Raw genomic sequence first — 24,951 nt, forward strand, 5'->3', positions numbered from 1 at the left:
GTTCTGGAGATGAATCGTTTGGCAAAACAAATGGTACCACCAGTTACAAGGATCATGAGAGAGTCGAGGGGACGTTTAAGGACAATGAAGAAAATTAATGAGGAAGAAGTAGAAAAGAGCTGTAAAGCTACAACACATAATATGCATGAATGATTAATACAATTAAATATAGTTACTACCAACTAGATTAGCTGTTCTAAATGTTTCCCTACTGCCAGGAGTGGATTAAGTACTTAATTTTGTTACTATATATATATTTTCTGGAGTACAGACTGACTGACCCTGATTCTTTCCGGAATGTTTGATGTGACTGAAAATAAGTCAGTTATGGCTTTCTTTTTATATTTTACCTTCCCAGGAGCATGATAGCTATTTTGATGGAATCAATAATTTTCCTGGTCATTTTTATTACATATATGTTTATACATTTATTTCAAAATGTCGTCATGAACATGCTAAAGAACCATTAGGAGAAATATGTTTTCTTTAGAGAAGCTATGTTTCTACTCCACTACATTATTTATCTGGACTGGAAGTATGCAAAATGTACTTGTTTACCTTACTTAAATACAGTACTTTTCCTTTTGTACTTAGTCACTTTCCACCTCTGTTTACCGTTTGCACCTGTAACAGCCTTATTTAACCAGCTTTTATTGTGATAAATGCAAAGTGTAGCCTTTGCTGTCAAATCGCTTCATACACCATTATTCATGGAGTCTGCTCGTCTATTGTTTTTGTCCTCTTGACTCTAAACATTATGAAAAATAGAGTGCAATGTTTTGCGTAAACAACTTCAGTACATTATGGCTTTTTTTTGCACCACTTTACTTTTCATATTTCAATACATTATCTAAAATAGTTGAATTTGACTTAAATAGGATTATTATGTCCTTTGCACATGTGATCTATAGTTTTAAATTCAAACCACTTGGCTTATTATATGATATGATATGATTCTCTGCCTTGCCATAGCTATATATACAATAAACTGTGAAATAGGGAGTGAAACTGATTCTCATTACCCAGAATCCTTTGTGCATGACAACTGTGCTTTTCCAGAATAGCCCCAAATACAGCACTGCAAAAAATAATATTTTCATACTTCTGAACGATTATCCTCTGCATTGTGTAAACTGTTTGTGACCCAATGAGGCCTGACATGAGTTTATGAGTCCAATACACAGATTGGTTTGGTACAATCATTGTCTTTGTTAAGAAAGACAATGAAATATTAGATGTTTCATCTTTATAATTATGCTCACTTAGTTTTTGTCAGTATTGGGGATAATTCATATTCTTTATAAGACGGAGCAAATGATATCTCCACCAAAGTGATTTAAGAATGAGCTGTTTAGATAAATGGATAAAGAATATTTCTCTGAACTTGAGAATCCCAGTTTCGCATCTTTGAATTTTGCGCACATTAGTTTGTATGTATTGTGAGTTATGGCCAATCATTGTGTTCATACTCATACCATATATGGACATAACTTAATCAATGTGATTCAACACTTTGTTTGTTTACCTCTCTCAATAAAAACGATATGCCAATATAAAGCAAGAATACAGGTCCAAAGTTCACAGACAGCAGTAAGCATTTCCCTGAGGATGCATTATTAGACTAGTGTTGAAAATCATTACTGGCCTCATTATTCCAAGCACTGCCCCCTATGTGCCGGTGTCTCTTAAGGACACCATTTGAATTTGCTGACATTTGTCTTCTGCTGTGATATTTCCAAACTGTCTGATCACACGACTGGTTTAGGACAAGGTGCATGTGAGGACACTCTGTACAACCGGTGGTGGATATTGAAAAAAATTATATTAGCGTGAAAATTGTTTTGAAGATGTGCAGTTTTAATATCATGTATATTGTCACTGGTATATATAAAAATATAACATGTTTCCTAAAATTATTTAAATCAAACATGACTAAATCAGGGACAAACCACGTCTTCACCAAGGACTAAAGAGGGACTAATACCATAACACAAAATATATTCAGGATATAATTATTGGATTCCTCCAAAAAAAAAAAGTATTGAGATATACATTTTTGTAAATATTACCTACTCCTATATAAACCTGAAGCTCTTAATGGACGGTGGCAGGGGAATCATTAAATACAGACCCTGCGTCAATCCTGGACTAATCTCCAGCCTCTCCGTCCATGGAAGTGGAAGGTCTAATAAGGGAAGGGATGATCTGGGACAGGTCAAAATTACTTCTTTCTTTTGACTGAATAATTTATAGATTGTGGAATATGTGCAGGACAACCCAGGATTTTATCAGACCAGATCAAAATATATCTTTGAGGAACCTAATTGTGAGGAAACTTATGATGAGGAAACAGCATTGTAACAAGGTCCAAAGCTTATCAATTGATTTTTGTATAATACGTCCCCTTTAATGACAATCTTGTTCTCTTTTATGTGCAATAATGTGTGATATAATGGCATATTGCAATGCACAGACAAATGTTTACCTCACATTTAAATTGCTGCAGAATGAAGACAAATACAAATACCTTAAGAGCAATAAGAAGAGACTTTTGCACATTAGGATTCTTGGAAAGCACTTCCTGTCATGTTCAGTGGATGAGTCATAGCAGCCAAGCAGGAGACGCAAACTCACAGCCATTGCCAGTTATGAGAAACCGATTTGGATTTCACTTTTAAACGCTGTTAAAAATGATGTACAGAAAAAACATGTAATGCTTTTTTACAGTGATTATTGTGAGATACAATTAAACACAATTTGTAGCTCAATTTGATATATACATTTATATTGTGTTCGATTTTACCAGTTGTCATATCATAAATGTTGAAAGTTCAATGTATGCTGCTGTTTTAGTGTCCTTTAGCAAGACTCCTAACCCATCTTGCCTTTATGAATGTGTTAAGTCGAATTGATTGATTTATGACTGTAACTGCAGAGTTGAAAACCTTATTATCGTTGTCATGGTGGATGATTATAATGGTGCACTGTGTAACTTTTCTTGTAGAGCCACCTACTTGCCTACATGGAGATGTTATCGCTTTGCTTGGAATGTTCCACAGTGATGCATTATACTTATCTATGCCGTTGGAGACGAGCTGGTGACTGCACTTTTGAGCAATAAAACACCACTTGAATAAATGCAAGTTAGATACGTTTAATGCCATGTGAAATATCCTCTCCATGGAGATGAGCAGGTACAGCTACACCAGCAAAAAGTACACAGTGTCCCATTATGAAAATTAAATGCATTTGAAAAACCGAGACAAATAAAAAACAAAAGTCCAAATTGTCTGAACTGAAGTATATTATTCAGCCCCACACTTCCTGTCTGCCTTTTAAACGCACATGTTCTTTAATGGCTTCATCAGTATCCCTCCACAGTGACCGGGTCAGCGTTAGGGAAGCCTCTCATCAACACGTTTAGCCCCCGTGCGTCACCTGGATGTGCTCAGTTTGGAGCTATGCATCACCGGGAGGGCACGGTTGCCATGGCGAAGGGGGCAGTGATGTCAATGAAAGCAGCAGTGGTTACACACAGTCACAGAGATGATTAGATTAGTCTTCTGTCATGACACGCACACAGATTTGAGGTAGTTTAGGGTTAGCTTTGTTTTGGAATTGTCATGCAAGAAGAGATTTGTAAAGCATGCATTTCAGTTGAGAAAATAAAATATCCCAAAATGCAATCCCATGTTGTTTGAATAAGATATGATACTTACAACAACAATACTGTGTTGAAAATTACTGTGAGGTCTACTGTCTACCGATTTTCTTTGTGCCATGCAATACTTGTTTGTTAATTATATTTTCCTTACCTATGCAGCGTTAATCATTATCTAACATTTTTTAAATAACATCTAAGTAACCTTGATTGATACTAATACCACAACTACTTTAATGTCCTGATACTACATGGGAGCCATCAGTGCACAGTGGCAGAGAGGTTAGGCCTGAGCCGCTCAGTAATGTGAATGTGGATTCAAACTTCAACATTTCTACTCACTGTATCTTCCTTTGGTTTTATCCACCTTCAAACAACAACAAATAATAATTGAATAACTGATTTTGAGTTGTGGCCTTGTTACTGTAGATTGTATCGACCAGTCCAGGCTAAGTACGTTTGTGCTGTTCTAGATTTGGAGATGTGAGGCCTTGCTAAGCTGCAATAGTGAGTGCAGGTGCAGTAATGGCAACATTTCTTTGTGAGGTTAGTCTCCCTGAAAAATGTTCTTGGGAGATTTTGTTGGTGGGAAATAGTGCTGTAGGGGACACTTTGTTTTGTGTGTGTTCTAGCCAGTTGTGCTCTGCTTTTCCCAGAGCTGAAAATGCTCAGATAAATTCCCTTGGTAGAAATTCTTAGAATAGCAACTATGACCATGTCTCTCACTGTAAATTATGAGATCCGTCTGCTTTAAACATTTGCTCATATTAATTTAAAGTAGATCACTAAAACATGGTGTTTTTTACCATGTCAATATTCTAGGTACTGTATTTTCACAGGCTGGTGTAGTGATGCTTGGTATGTCCACAGACAGTGTCGGCTGCCTTTGATACACGTGCCGTATGCCTGATTCTTAACCGCGTGGTGCTACACGTGAGCTGCGTAAATCAGCTGTGTGGATCTCGTTCACTTGTTTGAGCAGTGCTTTGAGTTACAACTGGACCGAGGTCATAAGATTTAACACAGTTGCAGTGTGATTAAATACTGGGGGAACGGTTTTGGCATTATTTTGTTCATTAATTTGCACTCGGAAAAAATGCAGGGCTTAAAAAGAAACTAAAACATTTAGGAACGAATACAGAAAAGCAGGTATAATTAAAGTACTGGTCTCGAAAATAAAAGTACCCTGCCCTAGCAGCATGCTCTGTTGAAATGCACAATTTGTACCCCTCTGTTTTGTCTAACCACAGGCCGATATGAAAAAGTGGGATTTGCTTATGTAATTTGCAATTACAGTTGCACCTGAAAGGTAGGGCTGAACGATTTGGAGAAATAATGTAATTGCTATTTTTCCCCCCAATATTGCGATTACAATTTAATGTGCGATTTTTTTAATTTTTTATTGTATCCTCTTTTTTTTGTAAGGAAACGTAATGAATGACTTGAATAAGACCAACACAATATTGGATACATTTAGTGTAAAATATTCTTTCCCACATTGTACATTGTTTATACATGCTGTCAGAATGACAGAAGAGATTCTCACTGAGACGAAAGCACATGTACTGCTTCTGTGATTGGCCAAAACCCCATGCGGGTTGGGCTTGTTTTGGTCCTTCTTCCGGCTAGCGCTAGCGCCGGCGCTAGCCCCGCTCCCCGTGCTAGGCGCGCTTGCCAAGGCGGCATCCATCCCTGAATGTACGTAGCGAGACCCCTGCACATGACCACATTCTAATTGCGTACGTTGCGATTAGCAAATCGGGTTTTATCACATTGCGATTTAATTGCAAATGCAATTAATCGTTCAGCCCTACTTAAGGCATAATGGAGGATTTTTGGCGAGCAATCTGAGTCTCATTTCCTCGTGGCGTGGACAGCCGAGTATGTCAATCATTCCCTACAACCCGTCGCGCTAATAAACAAACAGCAGTGGGGCTGTTGTGTGCTGTCGCACCAGGTTTGATGGTAGGCTTCTTCTTGGAAAGAACAAGAGGGTGGGGGGTGAGTGTGCGCATACGCATTTTTCAAAATGGGATTGATAGTCGCTTAATTTCTCAAATTGGCGAAAAATCCTCTATTATTTTTAATTATTTTGACAATTATGAAAAATTCCAATCCGGTTTTAGATCTTTATAAAACATGACATCTAATATCACATTTTTGCACAGGATGTAGATACCTGCCCTTGAATTCCAAAACTGCTGCGTCTGGTACTTCAAGAAGTCAAAGAGTGTCTTCACATTTTAAACTTAAATGAGAGCAAAACTGAAGTCGTGGTTAATTTGGTGGAGCTGATCTCTTTAGTTTAAACAGTGCCCTTGGTCAGTATTTTATTGGCAGTTCTTTTAAACTTTGATAAATGCACTAGTTGAAACCAGCTTATTTCAGCTAAGTCTTCTTGGTAAAGCAAATCAGTTTGAAAACTTTTTGCATGCACTAATTTTCACCTGTTGGGACTACTGCCTCTTTATTTTGGGTTAAACCAGTCCTTAATCCACCGTTTACAGATGGACAGATGGTCCAAAATGCGACACACATTTGCTTTCAGGAGCAAGTAATTATGATCACATTACTCCTGTATTGCCTTCATTGTACTGGCTGCCTGTTATTTTTAGAATTGTCTTAAACATATTCATCTTATTTTGAAATCTTTTTCTTTTTTGGCACCTTATTTAGCTGTAATGTTGTCCTCTGACCAATGTCTGTGCTACTGCCCAAGGTCCAAGCTCAGGAGCAGAGGTGGAATTCTCTCCCTCTATTTCAATTCTCTTTTAACTGGCTTTTAACTCAAGATGAGTTGACTTTATTGTAATGCCCATTGTTTGATTTATTTTATCTTTAGATTTTTGTTACAAACTTTATGATAATTATTTACTATAAGTATTTTTACTATTATTGTGCTATGATGTATTTTGTACAGCACTTTGGGGGCAGTGATTGCTGTTTTGTAAATGTACTTGACATTGACCTTGAAATAACAGTCGCATATTTGTCATGTTTAAAGTTTGGGAAATACTAAATGTTTAAAATTAACCCTTAAAGGTTTACAGTGTAACTTTTCTGCTGATATGGGGTTTGAAATCTGCTTGTCTATTAATATGTTGTGAAGGTTAAGGTACACATTATTGTCCTCTGCATTTCACCCATCCTTCAAGCTCGGGGACCCATCTCCAGAGCTTTATGTTAGACTTGGTCAGGACTAACTTTACTGTTGGATTTTACCTATTTACCAGTGCATCTTTTTCGTTGATGGGGGAAACCCATCCAGACACGGGAAGAACATGCAAACTCCACACAGGAAGGCCCCGCCTGGCCTGGGACGGGAGACTTGAATGTTTCATAGAACTGAAATTAAACTTGTCTATTTTGCATTTATATTTCATTACAGATGTTTGAATTGCTCAAAATACTGTCAAAAACATGCATTTTTAACTGTGCGCAGGCTCGCTTCTCCACAAATCTGACCTGTAACTTGTGATTTCTCCTGTTTTTCTGCATGTGCATGGATTAGCTTAATGCCATCTTGTGAAACATTAAGTTAGAACAATAAGACATCCGTGGAGAAAGCGCATCATATCCTCTACTAGAAAGGTTACATATTGAAGTAAAGACCACAGAAAAATGCAAATAACAATTATTTATTGATGTGAGATGGACTCTGGTGATCCATGGAAGCTCGAACTGCAGAGCGATGGCTCCGCCTCGCCAATCTGCCCAGCCAGACCCCTCTACTTAGAAGACTGAATTCTGAAAGAAAGAATTTTACAAGGGGAAGGAGGGCGGTTCGAGTGAACAGAGTCAAGTGGTGACTGTAGCTGGAGAAGGCTTCTGGGTAATAGAGGTGTGGTCTGAAAACAGAGGTGGAGGCATGGTCTTACTCACAAACATATTAACTCCATTTGGTTCAAGTCGTTTGAGACTGAGGAACCATACCAATACACAAATATGCTGTAGTTTTGAGAAAGTACAGTATGATTGGCCCAAAATGACTGACAATTATGCACTTACGCTGATGACCTGCAACTAGATCTGTGATATCCTTTTTTCCATTCATTTGGGTTGACTTTCTGTTCTCTACCAATCACTGACACTTACCTAAGTAAAAGACACGCACTTAACTTGCCATTATCTTTACCAGCTCTATTTTATTGACTTGCTGCGCTACAGTTTCAACACATTCCACCATTTTAAGCCCTATATCAATGCATGATGCATAACAATTTGAATACTTTTGATATTCTGAACATGTTCAAGAAGAAATATAAAGATACTAATGTTGTTTTGTACAATGTGATTTTGGTTATGCTTGCCTGGTTCCTATGGCCATCTTTGCAGCAGCTTTGAGATCATTTGGCCCTGCTCTGTGTGTGTGAATGTGCTGTGTGTGTGGGTGGTGTTTCCTGCTCAGATTGAGTTGTGTTTTAGATCTGGTTGAAACAAATGGCCCTCAGTAAACACACACTGGCGTTTCTGCAGTTATGCCTGGTTATGTCACATTAGTTTTATTTTGTTCAGTTTCATTTGACATTGTTTTTGACATGACATGCTATTGGGACATGTGTTTGAACACAATTTGTTATTAATCTTTGTTAAATTACCCAAACTTATAATTCCATTTTCAATGCAAACCAACTCACTGCCATGTGGTGAATTCCAAATGATTGAAAGTCAGTTTATTATGCAGTTTGTGTTTAATTTGGAAAACCAAATAAATTAATTTCCAAAGTTATGCAAACTCTGTTATACATTTCTCACAAACCTGTTTAACCAGCACTTGACAAAGCTTAACTATGATTGTGATTTATTTTGACGGCGATTTAATCTTTTAAGGTATTTTTGCTCTTCTTTCAGGCTTTAAGTGCCCAGTCTGCTCCAAGTTTGTCTCGTCTGATGAAATGGATCTGCACCTCGTCTTGTGTCTAACAAAGCCTCGAGTCACGTACAACGGTAAGATTATTATTACTAAACTTAACACTTGTGGATTTTCTAATGCTCCTCTGATATTTCAACTCTCAACTACTTTACTTGATCTAGTTCAAGGCAGTGTACTGTGAAATCGGTTATTCACCAAAAGCGGGCAATCAGACCTAAACACCTCCTGTCCCAAGTCCGGTGCACACGCACAGGACACATCCTGTGCGTGTGCGGGTGCGGGTGCACGTGCGGCGTATAAAAAAAGAAAATTCCGGCACCCTTGAGACCGGCTGGGATCTCAGGCGGCAGAGGAGTGGCACTCGGACTGGGACAGACAGAGAAGCTTCGGGATTGAGCAGGAGCATAATTGAAAAGCCAGTCCTGTACAGATCTCTACCAGGCAGTTTTTCTGTCATGGTTCAACAACACAGCAAAAGAAGAGTACACACATGCACATTCATAATGAGCATGAGGCTGAGTACAAATGAACCAGTTGAGGAAACACCATCTAAGGAGCCATCTGCACCCTGAGCAGAGAGACACTGACACAGGGCCCAAAGGAGAGATGAGGTCCCAAACATCCACCAGCTATAGCGACCACGGCTCCTGGTGCAGAGGGTTCCACAGAGAAAAATCCTAAAAGTGATGAAAGGATGAAAATAATTTTAAAAATACAAATATATGTTAAAGACCTAGAATATAAATTAAGTAAAAACTCTAGGGCAGAAATATAATAAAACTAGAGCATAAATATAGCCCTGAAGCCTGAATTAAGCACATAAGATAGGATAATAGATACAAATACAATTTAAAATTGAATTAAGAGTGTTCCCTGAGTTCCTCTGGCAGGCTGTTCCATAGACAAGTAACAATTCATTCTGTGGTGATGTCACTGTGTTTTTTCTTTTTAATTGAATTGAAAGATATATTACGACTGCTGGTCAATGCGATTTTACTGTGGTCTCCAATGAAAGCAGACACACTGAAATACTTGATTAGCCTGATTGAACTCACTGGATCTGCATCAAAGAGCCAGCTACTGTCTTTAGTATGCCCGGCTCCCGACACAAATTCAGTCCTGCAAAACCACTATACTTTAATTTCCCAGGTGTGACCCTAAAGTAAAGCGCGTATCTACTGCACTTGCACTTTTTGCATGCTCTATCCATTTTATGACAACAAAATAAGCAGAATCACTGCATTTGAAGACCAAATTCCACCATTGTAGACCACAAGAAATATGTACAAGAGATATAAAACACTCCAGGGACTTCTTGCACTCTCCTGGTTTGTCATGTTTTATTACTGGGTGAATGAGCTGCTCTATCAACCCTGGTCCCACCTGCAGATTGGATTGTCTAGTCACATATTACTACATGACCTTTACTCAGGCTGGACTTTTATAGCAGTTCTTATAACATTCACTCAGACGTTTGCATGACTCCTGGCCCCAATCACTCACAGGCAAAATGGACTGTTATAGTTAATGGTTAATGGTTATAGTAAGCTATAGTTGCCATTTGCCTTTGATTACTTATTATTTTATCGATTCAACATTTAGAATTTTACTTTTTATATGCAAAGTCATGTGCTGCACTGTGGTTCCTCCTTTAAGATAAAACTATTATTGGAATGTAAAGCCTATGCTCACTAAGTTCTATACTTAATACCATACTAATGTTGTGTAACTGGATACATTTTGGTCAGTCATGGAGTCTTTGTAATCCCTCAGTTTCCCAGGTGAGATAGCTTGGAAAAAGGTCAACAAAATGAGAGATGAAGCACTAAATTACTTGATGGCTTAATTTAACTTTATTTTGCTACAGTTTAAATGAATAAATGCAGTGTTGAAGTGCACATGACAGGTTGGACTATACACCTCACTAAAACATCGTGAACATGACTATATTTAAGATTTTATAACCTGCTTGACAATTTAATTTGGACAGGAAACATGACATATCAATTAACCCATAATTATGATTTGACGAATGAAAACTGATCACACCTTTACTTTGCTAAATGATTGTTTAAACTGTCAGGAAAATGTGTTGCGTGTAAATTGCTTCTGCATTTTGGCTGGAATGTCGCTTATTGATGACATACATTTTCATCTTTTATCTTGCTTTTATTCACAAACTGCCACTTTGAATGATAAATAAATACCACAGAAACTATCCCCCCAAACCAAGTAATGATTAAAAAAAACTGAGGATCTCTCATTTGCACGTGTGTTCTAAATCCTATTAAGTACTATTATCTTTTGATGAGTCCCTTATAGCATATCTTTTTGCACATCAGAATAAGTCAACTCTGTTTTAGGGTCAAGTGACTACATAATTATTTTATTTGGTATTTCTCAATGTGTACTTTTAGCTAATGGTTATTTCAAAGTGCAATTAAGACGAGTAGAGGCATAATTGAAAGGCACAAAGTGTGTCCCTGCTGTTGCGTTTCAGTCATGTAAGCCAGGACATTTCACTCAGCGCGTGTGAAGCAAATCTGTGGACAATGTTCCTTCACTTCAGTTAAAAACACAGCATTTGCTTGGAGGTAACACACTGACCAAGGATTGGGATCGAGACAACATCTTGTCTACAGTGTGAACAATTTACTCTCTACATCACACATATTGTAAACCATCAAAAATTCATCAACATTATTAGATTTATGATCATCCCTGAAGTGCCCATCAAGTAGGGCTTACAGTGCTTACTTGAGTAAATTTAGTAACCCGATTACAAAAATGCTTATTATTTTATTGCCTCGATGATTCGTTTAATTTACATATTCAATAAAAACCTCTAGAATCTGTGGCGTTTTCGTTTCACACTGGGCTTGTTCTACTCAGACCTGCAGCAACTAAAGATAAGATAAGATGAGATGAGATATTCCTTTATTGTCCACACATGGGGAAATTTCATTGTTGCAACGCAGGTAGATACATAGGAAAAGGACAGATAACAGGAAGTTCAAAAAACACTCTTATTAGAAGAACTCTTATAAACAAAAAACTCCTATAGACAGAACCTCCCATTTCTTAATAAGGAATGGAGGTGAAAAATAAAGTCAAAATAAAATAAAAAACAGCTAGCGTAAGACAAAATAATACTAATAATAACGGTCAAATAAACACTATTTACATCAGTTATATGCACATGAATGTGACATTATTGTGAGTACGAAAGTAATTGCACATGAATATGACGATATCGCACATGGTTAAGTCAGTATTGCAGGTGTTCAGGGCTAGCAGTGTTATAAAGTCTGACAGCAGCAGGAAGGAAAGACCTGTGAAACCTTTCCTTCACACAGCGCGGGTGGATCAGTCTCTCACTGAAGCTGCTCTCCAGAGCGGACAGAGTGTCCTGCAGGGGGCGACACTCATGGTCCAGCATAGATGTGAATCTAGCCAGGACCCTTCTGTCCCCCACCTCCTGCACCGAGTCCAGAGCACAGCCCAGGACGGAGCTGGACTTCTTGATGACTCTGTCCAGCTTCCTCCTCTCCCTCTCTGTGATGCTGCTGCTCCAGCAGGCCACACCGTACAGGGGGGCTGATGCCACCACAGAGTCGTAGAAGGTCTTCAGGAGTGGCCCTGTCACTCCAAAAGACCTGAGTCTCCTCAGGAGGTAGAGCCGACTCTGGCGCTTCCTGTACAGTGCGTCTGTGTTATGAGTCCAGTCCAGTTTGTGGTTCAGATGAACACCCAGGTACTTGTATGAGTCCTCTCTCTCAATGTCCCGTCCCTGGATGTTCACTGGTGAGGGGGCAGCAGAGTGGTGTCTGCCTTTGTCTTTCTCGCGTTGATGAGGAGGTGGTTCCGCTGACACCAGTCCACAAAGTCCTGCGCCAGTCCTCTGTACTCCGCATCATTGTCGTCCGTGATGAGTCCGATGATGGCAGAGTCTTCAGAGAACTTCTGCAGGACACAGCTGTCCGTGTCGTGTCTGAAGTCTGCAGTGTAGAGGGTGAAGAGAAAGGGCGCGAGGACGGTGCCCTGGGGCGCCCCCACACTGCAGGTCCGAGTGTCAGAATCACAGTCCCGGGCTTTCACAAACTGGAGTCGGTCTGTGAGGTAGTCCAGGATCCACTCTGCCAGGTCGTACTCCACACCAGCCGTCTCCAGCTTGTCCCTCAGGAGCAGCGGCTGGATGGTGTTGAAGGCGCTGGAAAGATCGAGGAACAGAATCCTCACAGAGCTGCCAGGCTTTTCCAGGTGAGAGAGAGAGCGGTGCAGCAGGGAGATGACGGCGTCCTCCACTCCGATGCCAGACCGATATGCAAACTGCAGCGGGTCCATGGCTGAGCTCATGGTGGAGCGGAGGTGGTCCAGGACCAGCCACTCCAGTGTCTTCATCAGGTGGGACGTGAGAGCCACTGGCCTGAAGCTGTTGAGGTCTTTGGGGCGCGGTGTCTTGGGCACAGGTACCAGACAGGAGGTCTTCCAGACCTGTGGTACCACCCTCAGCTTCAGGCTCATGTTGAAGACATGCTCCATAACTCCACACAGTTCATCTGCGCAGAACTTAAGGAGCCTGGGGCTGATGCCATCAGGTCCTCCTGCCTACCTCACTTTAATCCTCTTCAGCTCACTCCTCACCTGTGCTGCTGTGACAGTCAGTGGTTGGCAGGGGGACGGTGTGCTCGGGGGATGGGTGAGTCCAGGTGAAGTGGGGAGCTGATGAGCCGGGCGGGGCGGGGCTCGCTAGTTCCGTCATTTTATTTTGAAGGGACCTCACGTTACCCATGACTACGGCGGGAACCGGCTTCTTGTGGCGCCCTCACTTTTCCCGGAGTTTGCGTTCCGCTCTCCGGCTCCTCTGTGTTTTCCTTAGAATGTCCGCCGGGATAACGTGACGATCACCAGGTAAGACGACGGCTCTCCGCAGCTTCATGAGTTCCTCCCTTGTGTAAACACGTACCGGCCGGGGGGACACCACGAAAACACTCAATAATCCAGCCGAACAAAGTCGACACTGTTAGTTTCTTAAGTTTCACTTCTTTAAGTTTCACGTTTCATGCCTGACAGCTAGGGGGCGATACTGTTCTGTTTATCTGTTATACGTGTCTGGGTGGGACCGAGGGAGACGTTGTTGTGTGGCTAACGTGAACGTGGTGTTCACAAAATAAATGAACCAAACCAAAGTGGAGTTATTATTTGGACTAACATTGGTAGCAGAGGATGGTTAGTAACTACAGAGTCCTGCCATCGTTTGAAGAGGGAAACCCTATGAAAGCTGGAAGAATGAAGTCGGCATGTGGATTAGAGTTACTGATTTGGAGAAAAAAAAACAAGCTCTTGCCGTGGCGTTGGCGCTATCTGGAAGAGCACGGGAGACAGCGATGGAAATTCCGGTTGATGATTTAAACAAAGACACGGGAATTGCCACTCTTTTTGGTAAACTTGATAGTTTGTTCCTAAAAGAAGAAAAAGATTGGATCTATGAAGCGTACACGAACTTTGACCGGATGATGAAAAGCGGAAACGTGTCCATGGTGGACTATATTATTGATTTCGAACAGCGATATTTGCGTATGCGCAATTACAACATGGAGCTTCCCGATGCAGTTTTAGCTTTTAAGCTGCTGGACACAGCGTGCTTGGACACGACGGACAGACAGCTGGCTCTAACTGCGTGCAGGGATTTGACATTCGCCTCTATGAAGTCCGCTTTGAAGAGAATATTTAGCGGGAAAACGATTGCAACTACAGAGGGAATTAGTCAAGAATCTGTTTTTGCAACGGAGCAGCGACGTCAAAACAGGCCCTGGCAACAGGGCGCCAGAGCAAAAACTCCACTGCCCGCTACGAACCCGCTGGACAAGTTCGGACGGTGTTCAAATAATTGAAGAAAAGACAAACGTGGAAGAGTGTAACATTACACTGTATACAAAAGAATCGCCAAGAGATGCAGAAATATTCATGACTGAATGTTTTGGCTCCGCTATAATAGACACTGCTTGCACTAGAACAGTGTGTGGACAACAGTGGCTTGACGACTACATTAATGTGTCTGGAAAGAAAAACATAAAGTCTATGATAAAAACTGAAACACAAAGTCAAGTCATTGGCCCTTCAAGTTTGGAGATGGAAAAGTGGTGCACTCTGTCAAAAAGGTTACGATACCAGCTAAGATTGGCACCACAAAGTGTAATATAGAAACCCAAGTTGTCCCTGTTAATATCCCCTTGCTTTTGAGCAAGACATCTCTAAAAAGTGCAGGAACAGTTCTGGACATGGGAAATGACAGTGCTGTGATGTTCAATCAACCTATCAAACTGGACTTTACAAGCTCGGGACATTACTGTGTGAACATAATCGACAGTGAAGATAAATGTTTTGTTAATGCTGATCAGATGTTAACAACTACTGAGGAAGAAGTGCTGACAAGCACAGACAAAATGGATACAAGCGAGAAGACAAAAGTTTTAGAGAAACTTCATAAGCAGTTTGGGCATGCTTCTGCTGACAAACTACAAAGGCTTTTAAGTAGTTCTGGAAACAAAGACACGGAATGCATTGGCTTACTACAAAAGGTTGTAAGTCTGTGTGAAGCATGTCAAGTACAACTGTAAGACCAAACCCAAACCTGCGGCTGGCCTACCACTGGCTTCAACGTATAATGAGACTGTAGCTGTAGATCTGCACGAGCTTGAGCCAGGGGTGTGGTACCTAAATATCATTGACCAGTTCACTCGATTTAGTGCAGGAAGTGTCCTAACCACCAAGAAATCCTCTGAGATCGTTAAACATTTTATTCATGATTGGATCAGTGTGCACGGCCCACCACGAAAGTTGTTCAGTGACAATGGTGGGGAGTTTAATAATGAAGAAGTGAGAGACATGGCTGAAAACTTTAATATCGAAGTAAAAACCACACCAGCATACAGCCCCTGGGCTGTTAGAACGGCACAACCAAACTTTAACAGAGATCATACTCAAAGTGAAAACTACTACTAGATGTGACTGGAGCACTGCCATGGACTGGGCTCTTATGGCAAAGAACTGTATGCAAAGTGTCCATGGTTACAGGCCACATCAGCTTGTGTTTGGGCAGAATCCTAACCTACCTTCGGTGTTGATTGACAGACCACCTGCTCTAGAGGGCACCACTAAAAGTGAGTGGGTTGCCAAACACATTTCAGCTCTGCACACTGCAAGGAAGGCCTTTACAGAAGCAGAATGCTCCGAACGAATACGGAGAGCGCTAAAGAAACATACGTCACAACGATGAGAGGTATGAACAGGGAGACAAAGTGTTTTACAAACGTGTGGACTGTCCAGAGTGGAAAGGGCCTGCGGTGGTCATTGGGCAGGACGGTGCTGTTGTTTTTGTTAGATACGGTGGCACCTGTGTCAGAGTTCACCGACTTAGGCTGAGGAAAGTCAATCAGGAACATGAGGAACCTCAGACCAGCTGTGATAAAGAAAACAATGAGGACGAACAACACTCATATGACATAAATGAGGATACCGAAGAGACAAATGCTGAAAACAATGACAATGATCCTCCACCCGCTCATGAATATGCTGGGGCAGAGAGACGGGGTGCTGGAAATATAAAGACTGGCCAAATTGTTACATTCAGAAACGCAGAGAGTGGTGTTTCACGTACTGCTAAAGTGTTAGGACGTGCTGGAAAAGCCACCGGGAAAATATAAGGACTGGTATAACTTTGAGCTGCTTGAGCCTGCTGAGGTGGCGGGAAACAATGAAGCAGTGGATCTGTTACAGCTGAAAGATCTTCAAGTCCAGGTTCAGGCTCCTGGTGGTGACACATGTGAAGATGTTTTTGTCACTAAGGATTTGTCATTTGATGAAGCCAAGTCCAATGAAATTAAAAGTTGGATACAAAACGACGTGTTTGAGGAAGTTGAGGACAAAGGAGAAAAGTGCATTTCCACTCGGTGGGTGTGCACTCTAAAAGAGACTGAGAACGGATTAGTACCAAAATCCAGGCTTGTTGCACGAGGATTTGAGGAGCTACAAGTTTCTGAGCTACAAAAGGACTCTCCAACCTGTGCTTCAGAGTCCCTGAGGCTCTTAGTGGCAGTCTAGAGACATTTTCATCAGACCTCCTCCAGAAGCTAATATCACTGGTGTACTTTGGAAACTGCGAAAATGTGTTTATGGTCTAGCTGATGCCTCACTCTATTGGTATAACCAAGTGAAAAGCATAATGATTGAAGCAGGAGCTGTCATATCTAAAGTTGACCCTGCAGTTTTCTACTGGTTAGATGAGGACAAAAATGTAACTGTAATCATCAACATGACAAGCTAGTACAGTCATGTTGATGATTTCATTTGGGGAGGTACACAAATGTTTTCTATGACTGTCATGCCTCATCTCAGATCAAAGTTCAATGTTGGTCGTGAAGCTCAGGATAGCTTTTCTTATGTGGGTGTGGAGTTGGTTACTTTGAGTAAAAAGGTACAAATACACCAAGAGACATACATTCAACATTTTCATCCCATACCTCTCACACCCTCACGGGCAGCAGAGCCAGGCTCACCCCTCACTGAAGCAGAACCAGATCAGCACAGATCTAAGATAGGGCAACTTCTGTGGGTTGCCAGACAGAGCAGACCTGATGCCATGTTTGATGCAAGTAACTTAGCATCAAATCTTAAACATTCTACTGTACAGACTATTAATGAAGTAAACAGAGTTGTGTGCAAACTGAAAGCTAAGTCTGTTGAGTTGAATTTCCAGCATCTTGGTAAAGACAGTTACTTAAAATTGGTTACTTTCACTGATGTATCTTTTGGTAATCTGTCAGATGGAGGAACTCAAGGTGGGCACTTTATTGTTTTGATGGGTGACAATGGATGTTTTTCTCCTATCTCATGGCAGTCAAAGAGAATCAAGAGAATTGTTAGAAGTACACTTGCAGGTGAAACTCTAGCAATGTCAGAGGGAATCGACAATGCAATCTTTCTTTCAACATTGTTCTCTGAACTTAATGCAGGAAGCACTGAACATCATGTACCAATAATCTGTGTCACTTATAACTTTTCTCTTGTTGATGCACTGAAGTCTACCAAGTTTGTCACAGAAAAACGACTGCGTTTAGAAATCAGTTCAATCAAAGAACTAATTCAAACTGAAAAGGTCCTTCAAGTGTTGTGGTCTGAAACTAAAGAGCAGCTTGCAGACTGCCTTACTAAAAAGGAAGCTTCCTCTGCCATGCTTCTTAAGGCTCTCCATGAAGGACATTGGACTGTTAAATAACTGTTCAACAACAACACTTACACTCATGTTATGTTGTGTTGCTGTGTGTTTTTTTGTTTTTATAAAGAGAGTGAGTTTGTTAGTTTCTTAAGTTTCACTTCTCTAAGTTTCACGTCTCATGCCTGACAGCTAGGGGGCGATACTGTTCTGTTTACCTGTTATACGTGTCTGGGTGGGACCGAGGGAGACGTTGTTGTGTGGCTAACGTGAACGTGGTGTTCACGAAATAAATGAACCAAACCAAAGTGGAGTTATTATTTGGACTAACAGACACAAGTTGAATTAAAGCGGTTCCAGCGCGTGTCCCGATCATACAAGTAAAGTAGAAAAAATATTTACCAAAATACAATAGATAAAGCACAATAAGTGTGAAAAAAGTGTGATAAAAGAGCGGAGCGTTGTAGCAGGCTGCCAGCGGTGCCAGTGCCTTTATGACGTACGTAAAACACATCAGAGGAGAGAGCTGCGTTTTTTAAAATCACAAGTACAACTGGAAAGCAGAGTTTAGTTGAGAGTAAGAGCATGGTGTTTTGAACTGCAGCATTAGCAGCATTAGCACCGTGTTCACCGTGTTCACTTTAGCCTCTGTGTCGTACTTTTACAAACAAGTTTCTTAATTTAAGCCTACTGTAACTGTCTACAAACAGTTTGGTGACAAGATAATTAGTTATTTTATATATATTGTCTTATTTGTTATTTGTTTATTACTATAAACGTTTATTAAAAAATGACCAATTACCCAATTAATCAAAGAAAAATAATCTATAGATTACTCGATTACTAAAATAATCGATAGCTTGCAGCCCGCTGACCGTCAAGTTAACACTAACATTTACAAAACTAAACCTTTAATGTTGCCCTATGAGGATTCAGATTTGAGTGTGGTTTCCTCTTTGGGTTCCTGTACAGCTGGGCCAAGTTCCTGTCTCACTTCCTGTTTTAAAGTCATGTGATTGCATTAGTTACGCTACAGTGTCTTGGTCCATTTAAACAGCTCATTGTTGTGCAAGTGTGTGCGAAATGAATTCAGTCAATATGTGGCAACATCTGGAGCTGATGATAAAGCATGTGGCTCCAAAATGAATGTCTTTTTAATAGGCCGTTTAAGTCGTGGCATTTTAGCCTCTTTAAACTCTTTTAAAGACACTATATATATATATATATATATATATATATATATATATATATATATATATATATAATGTTATATAATGTTATATATATATATATATATATATATATATATATATATATATATATATATATAATGTTATATATATATATATATATTATGTTATATATATATATTAATAATATTTTTTTAGTATAGATAGCAAACGATGCATAGTAAAACGAAAAGTTCATTATCTGAAACTATCTGAAATTGTAGTGTCCTCCTTTTAAATCCCTATTTTTAGCTTAGTTTAACTCTAATTCTGGGAAATTAATTTGACTAACTGTTTACGTATTTCAATCTTGATTACATTTATAGTTTTTATTTACTTATTTTTGAAGTTATGTGTGTCAACAATACCTAAAAATTCACATACAGGAAAAAATAAATTAATTCACTTGATTTCTCATTTATTGTAATATTTGAGGTTCAATTTTGGATAATACATCTCCTTAGACTCAACTCTGACCTATCTTTACTGTATTAAAATCTTAAGCGGCCGTTTATTTTTGACCATATTAATTCACGCGTTTTAATGGGTTTGGCTTTCAGTAGTATGCACATCAGAATGTATTGTTCGCTTGTTACACAATGTTCCTAGAAATGCACTCATATTTTTGGAACTCCACTCCTATTGTGCTAAAAGCCTAATAATAGAATATGTACTTTATGGCTGCAATAACTGGCAGTGAATATTGTAGCCTATAAATAAGGGGATATTTGTGTGTGTGTGTGCGCGTGCGTGCGTTTGTGTGGCGGAGCATACACAAACTGCACAGGGCAGATATGGCAGCAATAATAACTTGGATACACAAAGGTCTGTTTCTCAAACGGAGCCAATGGGAAATGTGCCAGATTCTGTGGGAGGAAGCCTTAGATCCTCTCGACCAATCGAGAGCCTCGGGGGGCACGCGCTCAGTAGTAACAGAAGTACAAGGACCTCCACAAGAGACTACTGTTGACCTGAGAGAGTGGTGTTTACATGACTAGAATATCCTAAACACATCTGCATTTCTTCAACTAAAATATTTTGTCATAGTTTGAGTCAATGTCATATTTTTGATGATGATAATTAAATAGACATGTTACAAAGTAATCATAGTGACATAACTGATAGAAACTATGCATACGTGAATGGTGACTAGTGTTTGCATGTCTCATTACAATTTATTTACGTTAAAATATAATACTAAAACATTGCTGCTGACTAAAACTAAGAAGAATTATTTTACTTAATCTAGAGTAGCTAATAATCATTTTAAAAATAACTACATCTTAATTTTCCTTAACAAGCATGGACAAAGACTTGGATCATAATGAACATAGTTTATTGAGGACAATACAAGCTTGGTAACTGCTTTAATTAAAGGCGCAATGGACGATTTTTCGGCGATTTGAGAACTCAGGTGGAAGTGCGCATGCGCACTCCCCCGTGTGGACTGATACAACACACGCGTGCGTTTGTTTATTAGCGCAACGGAGCGCATCGCATCTCTCGTCTCCCGTAGATTTCTGTCCACTTCTGCGTCAGCTCGAACTGTCTTTCTCCGTCTTCATTTTGTCCCGTACACTGAGGGAACTATATTATGATAGATCAATGCACTGAACAATCAAACTCTGTGTGTCTTTGCCCCAAAACCACACTTATCCCAGTCTACATAGATAAAAGAACCGAATCGGTGTGAGTTGGGACTGAGGAACATTCAAGGACGTCCAATAATTTAGCACACCAAAACCTTGTAGCTATAATTGCTATTAACAACAGCAATCATATATAAAACCACACTTTGGACTAATTCATGTGGAGCATTTTTATTTTCAGACATGATGATTTTTTGGTCAGTTGCTCTCCTCAGCACAATCAAACTCATTGACGCTCCGGTATTTTGCACTTTCGTTTCAATTCAACCAATCGAAACAAAATCCCACGTGCTAGTCCACGGTGGAACGGCCATGGTTTGTCATCTCTGATCTAAAGGAGTGAGTCCACGTCCAAACACATTTCTGTTATTTCCAGTCTGTTTCTTACCTGGTGCAGTTGAATGCCTCATCTAGTCTTCTCCAGTGTTTGTTGGACTCTGCAGTTACATGCAGCAGCAATACGACTGCACACTGGCTTTTCCAGCTGTGTTATTACGTTTGAGAATCGAATCAAGACCCCCAAGTTGTATTTCCTGAGTTTACATTTGTTTTAAAATCTGTATGAAATTGACTGGGCCACTTATCCGTTTTTTCTGGCCTGCATGTAAACAGAGAGAACAGTAAAAAGAAAAGAAAGTATCACATTTTAGTGACTTAGACAAAGTAAAGTTGAATGTCAAAATAGCCAGATTAAAAAAGCTCTTAACGTTTAGGTCTATTTTTGGGCTATATATTAAACAAAAAAATACTTGAATTTGCTCTGAAAATTGTCAGAATTATTTCTGAAGCATGTAAATCTAATAGTGTGCTGTATGATGCTGTGTAATCAAGCTGCCCTTGTGTGAACCGTGTACTAAATGTGGGGCCCCAGTGTAAAGTCGCGGTGTAAGCGGGCCCTGATCTCATGATTATGTGTTAACTCCGCTAAATGTGTGTTCCCAGCTGCTCCTCTGTGCTGTTCATGCCTTTTATTCCAGTCAGACTCTCTTTCGTTCTCTCTCTTCCTGTCCATTGACCCTGCAGACCTGTGAGCACCACACGGCCGTTTGCTTTGAGGCCAAGGACGGCCCTGGTCTGCTCCGGTCACTCGGTCACATTCATCACTGTCACAGGGTGGACAAGCGGTGACATAATACACTCCATGAGCTTATATAAGACCACCGTCGCCGCCATCTCTGTCCATACAGTGTGTGCTCACGGTGACACGGGCAGGCCGGGTCAGTGCTCAGACTGTACAACCTACTATTTATATTTTGTGGGAAAAATGCCCCCAATTAGTACAAATGCTGTGAGTTACAAACAAAATTAAACCTTGCCTCACCTAATTGGACCGCCTAATATTGTAATCATTATTTGTTGAAAAGACACAGCATTTGCAAAGGGAGACTAAATCAGTTTATTCCCCTAAATCAAAAAGTTTTAAATGCAACACATAATGCAACTAGAAAATCTGCAATGGCTGAAGCCATTGCAGGAGTGTCTGCGTCGCTCTCTCTCTCTCTCTCTCTCTCTCTCTCTCTCTCTCTCTCTCTCTCTCTCTCTCTCTCTCTCTCTCTCTCTCTCTCTCTCTCTCTCTCTCTCTCTCTCTCTCTCTCTCTCTCTCTCTCTCTCTCTCTCTCTCTCTCTCTCTCTCTCTCTCTCTCTCTCTCTCTCTCTCTCTCTCTCTCTCTCTCTCTCTCTCTCTCTCTCTCTCTCTCTCTCTCTCTCTCTCTCTCTCTCTCTCTCTCTCTCTCTCTCCCCCCCTCTCCGCCTCCCCCCTCTCTCTCGCTCGACTGGCTCCGTCACAAAATTCTAAAGAATAAAGGCTAAAGAATTCCGCAGACACTCATATAATGCCCAAATTCATTTAAAAATGGGGAACAAGTACTAATACTTTTGCAAATTCTGTGAAAAGTACAAGTTTTTCAAATGTCAAAAGTAATAGCACACGTACTACTGCGAAAGCGATCGTAATGAGGTATAACATGCTGAAATCGGTTGAAGCGTTAAGGAGTTGAAACTGGCTAAATGAAAATCATGGAAAATATAATAAAAAAAATTCACAATACAAGAACATATAGTGCCTGCGTGACATCACGCAGACGCTCAACTAGCCATTTTTGACAGTATATTATTTAACAATGAGATTAGGGTTAGGATTAAGTTTCGCTTTGATAAGGAGTACAAGTTCCACCCTGGAAAGAAATACAGAACATTCAGGGAGTCCTGTCCAACCGGAACTACTGCAGTGCACATGCAATTATATTCAAATTCCCACATATCTAACTATATAGTATCTGTATCTATATTGCCAGCAATATGCCCTATTTTTAATTCACTGCAAAGGTATTTAAAAAGTGATTAAATGAATAAATGCAAGTCTAATATTAACTATAGAACGTCTCCTTTAAAATGAAATACTTCTGAACATACTCTGTGGTGATGGATACATTTATGCTGGACTGAGGCTCCTCCCCCAGGCCATGTGAGAGTCAATGTTGTGGCGCCCACTCACACTAAGGTTCGGTTTTGATTTTTGTCTGTGTTTTTTACCAAACACTTGCATGTTGTGCCACCTGTTAGTCTTCATGAAGATGGGATGCGTTTAATCTCATACTGTGACACATTCCAGGCAAAGCGATACCTTTTATAGCATCAATAACAAATGCCAGTACACTTCCAAAAGAAGACGAATCACTGTATCATAAAGAGTAAATGCATCGTGGACAATCCAGACGCAACAGCTCAGACAGTCTGCAGAGAGAAGAGTGGTTCTTTAGTATTCACAGTGGATAGTGCCGTCTGTCTCTATCTTTATTCTTTAGTCAAAGTGATAACACCGCCTAACTCCCACCACACACATGCCTCTAGTCTGAAGCGCACCAGCTCCCACTGCCAATGTACTAATCCTGACTGGATATATATATATATCACTGTATATACATATATACATATATACAGTTTTATATATATATCCATCCATCTTCTGCCGCTTTATCTGGGGCCGGGTCGCGGGGGCTCCCCAGACACTTCCTCTAACTCCTCCGGGGGGATCCCGAGGCGTTCCCAGGCCAGCCGAGATACATAGTCTCTCCAGCGTGTCCTGGGTCTTCCCCGGGGCCTCTTCCCGGTGGGACATGCCTGAAACACCTCCCGAGGAGGCATCCGGAACAGATGCCACCTCAGCTGGCTCCTCTCGACGTGGAGGAGCAGCGGCTCTACTCCGAGCTCCCCCCTTGTGGCCGAGCTCCTCACCTTATCTCTAAGGGAGCGCCCAGCCACACGGCGGAGGAAACTCATTTCGACCGCTTGTATCCGCGATCTTGTTCTTTCGGTCACTACCCAAAGCTCATGACCATAGGTGAGGGTAGGAACGTAGACCGACCAGTAAATAGAGAGCTTTGCCTTTCGGCTCAGCTCCCCCTTCACCACAACAGTCCGATGCAGCGGCTGCATCACTGCAGCCGCTGCATCGATCCGCCTGTCAATCTCACGCTCCATCCTTCCCTCACTCGTGAACAAGACCCCGAGATACTTGAACTCCTCCACTTGGGGCAAGGACACCCCACCCACCTGGAGAGGGCAAGCCACCTTTTTCCGGTCGAGAACCATGGCCTCGGATTTGGAGGAGCTGATTCTCATCCCAGCCGCTTCACACTCGGCTGCAAACCGTCCCAGTGCATGTTGCAGGTCCGGGTTTGATGGAGCCATCAGGACAACATCGTCTGCAAACAGCAGAGATGAGATCCTGTGGTCCCCAAACCGGACACCCTCCGACCCCTGACTGCGCCTAGAAATTCTGTCCATAAAAATTATGAACAGAACCGGTGACAAAGGGCAGCCCTGGCGGAGTCCAACATGCACTGGGAACAGGTCTGACTTACTGCCGGCAATGCGAACACAGCTCCTGCTCCGGTCATACAGGGACCGGACAGCCCTGAGCAAAGGGCCCCGGACCCCGTACTCCTGGAGCACCCCCCAAAGGACACCCCGAGGGACACGGTCGAAAGCCTTCTCCAGATCCACAAAGCACATGTGGACTGGTTGGGCAAACTCCCATGAACCCTCGAGCACCCGATGGAGGGTATAGAGCTGGTCCAGTGTTCCACGACCGGGACGAAAACCACTCTGCTCCTCCTGAATCCGAGGTTCGACTATCGGTCGGATTCTCCTCTCCAGTACCTTGGAATAGACCTTACCGGGGAGGCTGAGGAGTGTGATCCCTCTGTAGTTGGAACACACCCTCCGGTCCCCCTTCTTGAACAGAGGGACCACCACCCCGGTCTACCAGTCCAGAGGCACGGTCCCCGACCGCCACGCGATGTTGCAGAGACGTGTCAACCAAG

The 24,951-nt window shown here is 41.2% G+C and overlaps 1 protein-coding gene across 2 annotated transcripts in view; it reads left to right on the top strand.

The window, feature by feature from the left end:
• The window catches only part of znrf2b (zinc and ring finger 2b), a 70,672-nt gene that overhangs the window by 26,341 nt on the left and 19,380 nt on the right, over window positions 1-24,951 (top strand). For both annotated transcript variants that reach the window (XM_072460719.1, XM_072460718.1), the window contains one exon: window positions 8,513-8,608. In XM_072460719.1, coding sequence (XP_072316820.1) covers window positions 8,513-8,608 — 96 coding nt within the window. The remainder of the gene's footprint in view (window positions 1-8,512; window positions 8,609-24,951) is intronic.

The sequence above is a fragment of the Eucyclogobius newberryi genome, unplaced genomic scaffold (assembly GCF_026437365.1).
Source record: "Eucyclogobius newberryi isolate DKJ021-1_F unplaced genomic scaffold, fEucNew1.0.hap1 SCAF_3, whole genome shotgun sequence".
In the NCBI taxonomy this organism is placed as follows: Eukaryota; Metazoa; Chordata; class Actinopteri; order Gobiiformes; family Gobiidae; genus Eucyclogobius; species Eucyclogobius newberryi.